This window comes from Nicotiana tabacum, chromosome 7, assembly GCF_000715075.1.
Source record: "Nicotiana tabacum cultivar K326 chromosome 7, ASM71507v2, whole genome shotgun sequence".
NCBI classification, from domain to species: domain Eukaryota; kingdom Viridiplantae; phylum Streptophyta; class Magnoliopsida; order Solanales; family Solanaceae; genus Nicotiana; species Nicotiana tabacum.
The window spans coordinates 130,349,029-130,360,659 of NC_134086.1; the positions used below are offsets into that span (position 1 = coordinate 130,349,029).

Sequence of the window (11,631 nt, forward strand, 5' to 3'; positions counted from 1 at the left end):
ATTTTGATTAATAGACAGATATATATGGATCTATTATCCATTTTCATTTAAACTAAATCTTTAGTCAAACCTTTAATTTTTGTTAATCCTATGTTTCTATTTCTTCCAACTATCGGAAATAATTTTTGAGTGTTCATTCATTAATTTGTCGCCAAAACTTTAAGAATTTACACTATTTATGTTGTTAGATAGAAAGTCATGAGGAGCAGCTATATGTCTCGAGCCTAAACAAATGAAATTGAATAACCTCCAGCATTCCTCATGCTATGTCTCCTCGCAACCATAAAATCTATAGTTTCACTTTTACTAGTACATATATGCTTCCATTTGAATCATGGGAAAGCCATTTAACTATGATCTACATGGTAATTGCATTCTTCTTTGAGGAGTTAATCTGGCGTTGATTCACAACTTTTCTTGTATGTGTTTCTGTAAATATATTCTTTTGAAAGAATTCTCTTTTAAAACAATTAAAAGTAAATATTAATTTGGGATGAAAGTTAAAGTTTTAAAACAAACATAATTCTACACCCAGATGTACTTACTAACCTAGTCGCGACAATATAGGATATACATAGAACTTAAAGTTGTGGGTGCGCCACTAACTTTAGTAGGATCACATCTTAATATACACAGACTTCTGACATTACACGTGGCATTAATGTAGCTGTGTTTACCTAATTAAATTACGATGGCCTAGTTCTGTTTTAGACTATTCAAGTATGCATTGAAGATCATGAAAAGGAAAAAAAAACATGCATGCATTGAAGATACAGTCACTGTCATGCATAGATGGTAATACGTCCTCATATTAAGAAACTCTTCCTCATTTGTGCTTACTATCTGATCAGACTTGTCATTCTCATTCTATTCAACGTCCCCAATCCAAATCTCACTAAGAGACATCATAATTACCACAGTCATGATCAAATTTAATCGAAAGTGGGGACGTAGAAAGATTTTTTCTTTTCTGTCGACCAATGTTGATGCTAATGGCAGAGGCAGATGTAATATGGTTTTTCTTGGTTTGGTTGAACCAGTAATATTTCTGATATAAACGTGTCTGAAAAATTATTAAATTTTAAACTCAGAATTATACATATACAATGAGTTTTACAGTGATGACCTCATCAAATTTAAGCTCAAAATTCACCTAGATAATGGATGTCGGACTGCAGGGACGGAAACTTTTGCTTATGATTGTATTGAAAAATCTATTAAATAATTATAAAGCCTTAACCAATAAATTAAAATAAGTTATTGAGTTCAATAATAAATTCAGAATTCAGAATTCATAAAATTTAAATTTTAGTTTTGGACGGCCACCGAATGTAGTAAGAACTACCGACAACAACAGAGGCTAACGTGTCCTAATATTGAATAGTGAATACTCACCATATATTTGGGACCTTTTGAATCATCAGCAGCAACTTCTGGGTTTTGCGCCAGCATTTATGTTTTCTATCTACTACAGTTTCTTTCACTTTTGTCCCCAACTCTATAGTCTATCCTCATCCACTACTTTTTATTTCCCTCTTTCTCCTTCACGTAACTCTTGATATATAGCCTTGTACTTTCATCTTTTTTGTCCATCTTCTATTTCTATTCTATGGCTAACTTCAGCTTCATCCTCGGCATAATTGGTAAGATTCATTATTAAATCTTTAAAAGTACAAAAGGTGGAACTTTAACAATTAATGAAATTTTAAGTTTATTAATTAATATGAAAAAAGAAATGAATGTTTTTGCCAATAATAAATATAGTGGTAAATGATTTTTAATTTACACCCATGTTTCTGCAGGGAATGTCATCTCCATACTTATGTTTGCTGCCCCAATGTAAGTCTTGGATTTTCCTCGTAGTACTAATTTCGTTGGTTACACTGATCATTAAATAAAATAACTATATTATCTGTTGTATATAATAATCCCACGTTTACGTAGTACGGAGTAGTAGTTTTTTTTTTCTTCCTACTATTGGAATTAAGTAATATGGTACCCCGTAATATTATTTTTTTAAGAATTCTCAAAACAAAGATTTGCACCCTATAAGAAGCCAACTTATAATCAACGCATGTTAATTAAAGATGAAACCTGTGACGATTACAATAATTAAAAGGCATTTGATTACTGTATTTTTCATTGTTTATTCACAATGATCATCAAGTTTGAATTATTAATATTTCAGAAAAACGTTCAAAAGGATAATCAAGAAGAAATCAACAGAGGATTTTAAAGGGATTCCATATATTACAACACTATTGAGCACAAGTTTGTGGACATTTTATGGCTTACTAAAGCCTGGAGGTTTGCTTGTGGTCACAGTCAATGGGACTGGTGCCATATTACACATCGTATATGTCACTCTCTTCCTTATCTATGCCACCAAAACTCTTAAGGTAATGAATACTATTAAATTTTCAATGTTAAAACTCTGGTCTTTATCACCTTTTAACGTCAAAAACTAGCTGATTAATTTGTTTTGAAGGAAATAAAAAGTTGTAAATTTGATGTCGTTTTTGTTTTTCAGATTCAATCCATCAAGCTGGTGGCAATAATAGATATAGCTTTCCTTGGGGCTGTAATAGCAATCACTTTACTAGCTGTGCATGGAAATACTCGGCTCACATTGGTCGGACTTTTAGCTGCTGGTTTGAACGTAGTCATGTATGCATCTCCTTTATCAGCTACGGTAATTTCTTATCCCTTTCTCTTGTTGCAGTTAACTTATTATCAATATAAGGAATTTTATGTGCTATTAATGTATTTTAACCTGTTATAGCATATAACATCTCTTCTTTTCTTTAATTTCTTCCTATTTGTTTTTTTACTGCAATTTAAAATTGTAGTTTTTGTTTAATTCAACTGTGTTTGGCGTACAGAGAACTGTGATAAAAATGAAGAGTGTGGAGTACATGCCATTTTTTCTTTCCTTCTTCCAGTTCCTAAATGGAGGGGTATGGGCTGCTTACGCAGTCCTTGTCAAGGATTATTATATTGGAGTAAGTTCTCTTCTTCTTCTTTTCGATTTTCCTTTCTTTGAATTCTCACTTATTTTGATCTAGGTCTGGAAAATATTTGGTGTATCATGAGATATACTAGATGTGAACGAATAAATTTCAATACAATACACACCAAGTAATAGATAAATTTTTGTATATTTTGTATATATATACATTATTTATGCTATATATAAAAATTATACAAATTTTATACACTTTTTCGGCTAGTAAATATAAATAGTTTCTGACAGGGGCTAAACGTGATAATATCCCCTCCTTCTAAGCCACTAACGAGTTGGTTCATTATTATTTCTTTCTCAGCTATGTAATATTTATTGAAATATTATCAAATTTTTGTGTTTTATATTGATTATCATAAAATTCGATTGTTTTCTTCAATGTTCGATTTTAGGTGCCAAATGGGATAGGATTCTTATTGGGCTCGGCCCAACTGATCCTGTATTTCATCTACTACAAGTCAACCCCAACAAAATCCACAGATGAAAAGGAAGAAAAAGAAGGCTCGGCCCATTTAGTGAGAACAGGAATCCAAATGAATGATCTTGATGGAGCCCATGAGAATGACAAAAATAATCGAAATCTTCACAAAGGGAAAAGCCTCCCAAAGCCATCTTTATCTCGTCAGTATAGCGAGAAACTAGTGAAGACTCTCTCTATTAGCTCATCTTCTTTGGGCTCACACAATGAAGATGATATTGAGAAAGGCCTAAAAGAAGCCCACTAAATTTCAGAATTTTAGAATATAGGCCCAAACTTCATTTTTGTATTGTTGGGCCTACATATAAGAAACTTTAAAATCTATAATTATTATTAGTTGAAGCTCTAAATCTAAGCTTCCGTTTTTTTCTTCCCCTTGGTAGTAGGTGTCTTCAAAGAAAGATTATACACAATAAAGTTTGATGTCTGAGGATAAAGTAGTGTATTTTCATAATGTCTACTTACGCGGAGATCTTTCCATCGATAGATCAGAGGGTCCCCTGAACAAATTCTTAAAGATTAGGTTACTACTTGCATCTACAAAAGAGGTTTACTTTGTACTGCTCGGGGTCATATAGATTGGAATTCGGAGCGATAAGACCGAAAGGGTTGATGTGGCCACAGCTACAACTACTGGCGTTTCAAATTAGATTCTAAGGGCGCTACTGAAAGCCTTTTTTAAGGTCCTGTAATAAGGAGGTGTAAGCCTCGAAAGCCTTTGGTACTTTGGTAGGGTCGGACGGCTTTCTTTGCCCTTTTACTTTCTCAATAATAAGCCTTTGACCTTTGTATTCGTTCCCCAAATCTTGTTCAGTTCCATCCAAGCTCGGTTTTGTCTGAATCTTCGTGGAAGAAGAAGAAGCGGTTCACCAGCTACTACATCTGTAGATCCCACCAAATCATTAAACCTGGTGGCTGCTCGCTCTTTGATAAGTGATTCACCTGGAATTTTCCCTAACTAATTTTATTTTTCAGGAACTAGTAGCAAAGACTTCTCATAATATTTTGTCACATATTTTGTACTGCTATAAGATAATGTGTGAATAATCTGGAATTTGTGGCCAAATACTACTAAAATGATACTACTATATTTTTTTTTGGGAAACTTGGTAATCAAAATTTTGTTACCAAGTTCGTGTTTTTATCGTTAATACGTATGTAAATGTTACTTTTGTATTATCTTTCTGTAGCCGTATAAAATTTGCGAAATTAAATTCATAAATTAATTTGGACTATATTTTAAATTCAAGATATATTAGTCCAAATAAATTTATTGGGCTAATATAACTGGATTAATTATATAAGTGCGATATAGATAGAATTAATAATTCAGTCCAAGTTCATTGGGCTACAAGTGATGAGCCAATAGGATTATGCCATGTGTCAAAATAATAAGGCAAGCCAAGTCAAATTAAGAGACCAATGAAACTGCCCCACATGTGCAAGTGACATGTTCTGACCAATCAAATGCGGCTTTTTTCATATTTCAATTTGATTGGTTGGAAGAGTTTGTTCTTATCATAATCTTCTCTCCCACAATTATAAATAAGGGTCTTCATAACTCAGAAAAGATACCACAAGTTATAACAAGAAGCAAGAGAGAGCTTGTGGATCAAACACCGTAAATTTCTCTACAAGTTTCAAGCTTCAAGCAATCAAGTTCAAGTTCAAGCTCAAGAACGAAGAACAAATCATGATTCGAGGAGTACGAGCTCAAATGAAAGTTCGTGCTAGTTGCATTCATGATCATCGTTCGTGGCAATAAATATAGATTCAAGATCAAGCTCAAAGGCCCTTGAATTTATTTACTATTCGAAAGAAGAATCAGAGGGTTCATAGAGATTGTACACTCATATTATTTGAAATAAAATACTACGATTGTTACAATATTTTTCGGTCTTGATTTTATTTTCTCAACGTAATTTATTGTCTATAAATTCTGGCACACCCAGTGGGATAATCTCTACCTCTCATCTCAATTTTTCAATCAGCAATGTTTAAAAACATCAAAATGGCTTCAAGAAAAATCAACTCTAGATCAACATCCACCAAGGCTGCTAACTGCAGGTTCTATGCTGATATGGAAAGCATCCTCGATGCTACCTTTGGAGGCTTCAGACCGGTTACGAGAAGCAAAGCAAGCTCTTTAAGACAATAAGCACTCCAAGTGTCGTCCGCATCAACCCCTATTTTCGGATCTTCATCCTCAAAAAGAGCAAGATCCTCTACGAACGTACCTGAAGGAGAAAGCAATATTGCTGAAAAGATCAAGAAAATTCTAGGTCTTCTTGACCTCTCCAGATCTAAGAACTTTGTTGTGAAGGAAGATGATGATATTTTAAGTGATGGATCTTCCTCACTTACACCCCATACTGTGAGCCAGTCGAGAATCAATATGTGTGACAATCCATGCTATTCCCCATCATCCACACAATCATGCAAGCCATGGTGACAAACACTTCACTTGTGGAAGAGCAGTTGGCAAACTTGACGGAAACAATCACTGGCTTGACCAAGTACATGCAAAATCAAAATGCTAAAATTGACAAGCTAACAGACAGGGTGAGAATCTTGATGGAAGAAGAATCCACCCATGCACCTAGAAAGCTCCCAGAGGTTTCAGAGAGTAATTCTCCCCCAAGACAAGTAGCATCCGCTAAGGCTATCCTTGTCTCATCTGAAGGGTTGATTTTAATCGATCAACTGAAGGAGTTCATTGAAGGAACTATTAATAGCAAGTACGAAGTTGCTACTAAGTCCTCTTTTACACACCCAAAACCATATACTGCGAGTATCGATATGCTGACGATGCCTGCTGGCTATCAACCTCCAAAGTTTCAACAGTTTGACGGAAAAGGCAATCCAAGGCAACACGTGGCACACTTCGTTAAGACATGCAACAACGCTAGGACTTATGGAGATTACCTCGTCAAGAAGTTTGTCCGTTCGCTAAAATAAAATGTTTTTGATTGGTATATAGACCTTGAGGCGGGATCTACTGATAGCTGAGTCAACTAGAGCAAGGGTTCCTCAATCACCTTTATAGCATAAGGAGAACTATAAGCATGGTGGAACTTACAAATACTCGTTAAAAGAATCTATCCAAGGCATGCATTGGGGATTGCACTACATCTTGCAAGGTATCAAGCCTAGCATATTTGAAGAATTTGCAACTTGTGCCTATGACATGGAATTGAGCATGGCTTCCACTGGAAATGAAAGGCTACCCATCTATGAACCTAGCAAAGGGAACGACAAGAAAGAAATCAGGAAATGGAGCAAGTTCGTACCTAAGTCTAAAAACAAGGAAGCTATGAATGTCAACACATTGTCACACCTCCTTTTTCACCTACACCCCCAGAAGGGCGTGAAGGAGTTTTTCCATTTAAAGGACAATCGGAGTGGGATTTAATTATTAATTAATTCAGAGTCGCCACTTGAGAGATTAATGGTGTCCCAAGTCACCGATTGAATCCCGAACCGAGGAAATTTATGACTCTGTTAACAGTCCGCGAACCAAAAATCCGAGTAAGGAATTCTGTTAACCCGGGAGAAGGTGTTAGGCATTCCCATGTTCCGTGGGTCTAGCATGGTCGCTTAACTGTTGTATTTGATTTTATCTGATTTTAATACATGTTAACTTATGTGCTTTTTATTCGTAAACCGCTTTTATTGTTATTTATTTTAGCAGAATTGCAACGTTGTGAAAATGCGTTTCGACCACGTCACAATCAATGCGCCCGTGCTTGTCAACACGTTTTGACTTCGTCGAGATTTGGATTTGGGTCGCATCAATGCGCACCCGAGTTTTAAGAAGGTACTTTAATTAAAATCACGCCTAAAGATTCTAACGTATTGTTATTTTTGAGGAAGGTGGTGAAATTCACTAAGCAACCTTTCCAAATCTAAACAGTGAGATAATTATGCTATTAATTACTTAAGGATCCTAATTGATTAAGGCCAGTACTTTGTTGAATTTGAATTTGGACATCCAGGAAGAAATGCTGAGAAAATGGGCTCTGAGCCCATAAGGTCCAAATCATGCCATTGCACATGCTGCAGGCGCAGACTCCTAGAGCTCTAAGCATCGGGCCTAATGCAGGCCAAAATTTTAACTTATTGACAGGCATTTGTACAGCCCAGGGATCGAGCCCTTGGGCACCTTTTGATTTAACTAATTTCTTAAGCTTTAATGCACCTGGGCCCCAATTCAATTTATCACCTAACCAAAAAAATCTGGGCTACCTATTAATACGCCAGGCCCAAAAACTGGCCCAGTACGAAGCTATTGAATGTACAATTCATATTAAACCAAAATTAAAAGCAGTCACGTATATTGAACTCAAAATTAATTACAACTTTGCAAATTTAACTTCAACAGACTGTGGAATTTAAGCAAAACTGAAAACTACAATTACATAAACATGAAATGCACAGTCTAAACAGTCCACAGTTTTGATTTACATACATGAACTAAATACCCAAGTACCCACTTAATAATCAAAATGAACAAACTCATGCTTAACAGTTCATCAGTCCAATTTATACAATCCAGGATTAGTCTAGTACACAGATGACATGAAATATCGAGTAAGCTAACTGTTTTATACATTAAATCAAACAAAAAAAAACATGAGGAGTTCAGAGATCAACTTTAAACATCATATTTACTTCATTTCCATAGACTTGAGAGCTACAAAACAAGTACCTGGAAATTGAAATGTAAATAGGGAAAAAGAAAGGAGTCAGCTACTTTGAACAGCAACAGCAGCAAACTCAACAATATATACCACAAAACAAGCCAGGAACTACTTTTGAAAACCAGAAATACAGGCAGCCTCCACAGATCAATTCAACACATACTTCAACTACACTCCTAACCCTCACAGCTGAACCCAAACACCTCTGCGATACTGCTAAACCCAAAACCCAACTGAAATCCAAAACTAATAATGAAACTGTAAGATTGTTTTTGATTTCTTCATTTTTTGATGTTTTGTTTTCTGAATAAATTTGGAATTAAAATGCCAGGTGAAATTGAAAGTAGGGAGGAGAATTTTTGGTGGGGGTTTTGAGCTTAGAGCTGAAAGGCAGCAACAGAAGAAGCCCCTTTTCCAAAGCATTTCATGCCCTTTTATAGGCAACCCAAAGAGAATAGATCAGATTCTGATTTTTTAATTAGTCCCTTCCCTATTTTCAGTTTAGTCCTTCTATTCTTGACTTGCTAAACAAGTAAGCACCCCTATTGTGCTGAAATGTGCACTAAAATCCCATTCTAGAAGGCCCTAGGGTATTCTTCTACCCATACAATACCTATACTGCCCTTTCATATGCTTTGAAATTACTATTCCTATCAGAACTACCCTTTTCCATACCCAGACTACCCCTGAAGGCTCCTCAAAATTACTGAACCCACCCTCATCCTTAACAGCTATAACCAATCCCCTAAGTTAATCTAAAACTAACTGAAATTGATTAATTAGCACTCATAAATCAACTTAATCAAACTAAACCTAACCCCATTGTTCAATTATACTAACTCAGTCAAGCTAAGGGAACCCAGAAACCAGGATCGAGCAAAGCAAAGCTTAAGTCAACATGATCAACTTTAAATGAATTTAAACTAATTCTTAACCCATAAACTCACAATCATTCAAACAAATATCAAACTCAGAACCAACAGTAATTGACAGAACTAAACTAATACAAATAAATCATAAAATTAACAGAACAATTAATGAAACAAAAACTGTAACTAAAACTTCAAACATGCGAGTAAAAAGAAACAGTAAAAACTCACAGAAGCACGAAGAACTCCGGCCAGTTACAGATGTCTGAATCCTTTCAGATTTTTGACGCGTAACATCCCTAACCATGTGTTCTTACAAGAGAACACATGGTTAAGGATACTACGGTTCGAAATCACAAAGATTTGGTTTAGGGTTTTGTCCAGAAATTCTTAGATCTAATATTCGAGCCGTTTCACAGTGAATTGAAGGAAAATAAACATGGATTAGTGTTGAGGGGAGGCCGGGGATTGTATGGTGTGATTTTGGGCTGGTTTGGATAAACCTTCGATTTGACCGGAAACTTCAAACGAAGATTCGACGAGCTCTGGCAACATTCGAGAAAAACTAATAACGGGAATGGAAAGAGGGATTCATGGGGGATATGTGGTGTTAATCTGGGTTTGAACGGGGTAGGTGGTGTTCACAACCGGCGAGGGGTTTGATGGAGGCGCGGATTAGGGTTCGTAAAGATAGACGGGGTGAGGAAGATGAGGCAAATGGGGGGTGGGGGGGGGGGTTTCAGACATTTATATACCCAACATCCTAGTTAGATCTGGACTGTTGGATTGATGAGATCCAACGGTCGTGGTTAGATGCTGGGGAAACGACGTCGTTTGGACTTACTGGGGACCGGACCGGGTTGGGGGTTTGGGCTGGACTGATTTGGAACGGATTTAAGGCATTTGGGCCTGAAAAATCCAATAAATTGGCCCAAATTTGGGTCTTCTATTAAGACCCAATTTCCATTCTTATTTCCTTTTTGTTTTCTTTTCTTACTTTTACAATTTTTATAATTTTTATAATTTTTATAGAGATGTAAAACTAACATGAAAAATCATTAAACTGCAAAAGTGAACTAATTAATGTGATTTTCATGTTTTGTTTTTTAACACAATTAACCCTTAATTGATACTAAAACCTAAACGCAAAAATGCATATTTTCGTACTTTATAGAATTAACATGTGCAAATAGAATGCAACAATTATCAGAAAATGACACCAAAATGCACAAAAATTGTAAAAAAAATAATTTTGTTTGGGATTTTGGGAATAATCATATTTAGGACAAAAATCACGTGCTCACACACATCACCTGTAAAGTTTACGATAAAGGTGAGCAAGAAGCAGAGTATGAAATCTACTTCCTTTCAAGATAAGCCAAGTGAAAAATTGACTTTAAAAGAAATGCAAGAGAATAAGTACCCATTTCTGTATTATGATGTGCCTATAATTTTTGAAGAGCTCTTCGAGTTAAATCTCATTGAGCTTCCAGAGATGAAGCGGCCAAATAAAACTGGGAAAAATGATGACCCAAATTACTGCAAATATCATCGACTTGTGAGTCATCCTCTTGAGATGTTCTTTGTCTTTAAGGACAAAGTTACGGACTTGGCCCATGCAAAAAAGATCATGCTCGAAGATGAGAAGGAGAATGCGAACCAAGTCTCTATCACCTTTGGCTCATTCAGTCTAGATGAGCTAGGCAGTTTAAAAGAAATCGAAGATGAAGAATTACTGGAGATTAACAAAGTCAAAGTAGATCACCATGATGATGATGAAGGTTGGACGTTGGTGACTCGTCGTAGGTTCCACAAAAAGAGCCCAAAAAAGTCAACAAAACAACCAACAAGGAAAATAATGGTGAAAAGATCAAGGAGATGGATCTAGTTAAGTATTTTAAGAACGCAAAAGTGGAGGTGCACCACCCTCAAAAGCCACGACATCCAGTGACCTTGTAGGAGTTCTTGCCAAGTTTGTTCCGCACGAAGATTTCCCATGACAGTGTTGATGCCTCTTGTTGCCATGCCGACAAAGAGGAAGAAAAGAGTGATGACCTACCGTTGGCACCATTTTCAGAAAACCTCATCGTGTCCATTCCTCAAGAAGTTAATTCTTGCGAGGAAAAAGTTAAGTTCACAAATGACGATCTTCTACTAGGTGACATTCCTCATAACCACCCGTTGTACCTAGTTGGCTATATACGTGATGAAAGGGTAAATAGAATTTTGGTTGATGGAGGATCCTCAGTGAACATCTTCCAATTCGCGCTTTGAAAGAACTTGGTGTTCCTATGAACAAACTCTCGGAAAGTTATGTGATGATTCAAGGATTCAACCAAGGGGAGGAAAGAGCCATAGGCGTGATCAGGTCGGGGATCACCATTGAAGATATGCTATCAAGTGCATGGCTACATGTGATTGATGCAAAGACTTCATATAACGTCTTGCTTGGAAGGCCTTGGATACATAAGAATAAAGTGGTTCCATCTACCTACCATCAATGTTTGAAGTACTACGAGGGTGAAGTCGAGAAAAAGATAGTTGCTGATGATGAGCCATTCA

At 36.1% G+C, this 11,631-nt stretch overlaps 1 protein-coding gene across 1 annotated transcript; it reads left to right on the forward strand.

Annotated features, from left to right (window-relative positions):
* Positions 1-1,419: 1,419 nt before the first annotated feature.
* On the forward strand, positions 1,420-3,986 carry LOC107816937 (bidirectional sugar transporter SWEET16-like). The gene is made up of 6 exons (XM_016642683.2): positions 1,420-1,643; positions 1,803-1,839; positions 2,189-2,399; positions 2,531-2,692; positions 2,883-3,002; positions 3,415-3,986. Exons 1-6 carry the CDS (start codon positions 1,610-1,612, stop codon positions 3,745-3,747), a joined length of 897 nt encoding a protein of 298 aa, XP_016498169.1. The 5' UTR covers positions 1,420-1,609; the 3' UTR covers positions 3,748-3,986.
* Positions 3,987-11,631: the final 7,645 nt, after the last annotated feature.

Excerpts from the sequence above, each read along its gene's own strand:
- LOC107816937 (XM_016642683.2), top strand. The coding sequence starts at position 1,610 with ATGGCTAACTTCAGCTTCATCCTCGGCATAATTG. Across the intron at positions 2,693-2,882 it reads CATCTCCTTTATCAGCTACG|AGAACTGTGATAAAAATGAA; the intron begins GTAATTTCTTAT and ends TTTGGCGTACAG. Across the intron at positions 3,003-3,414 it reads TCAAGGATTATTATATTGGA|GTGCCAAATGGGATAGGATT; the intron begins GTAAGTTCTCTT and ends GTTCGATTTTAG.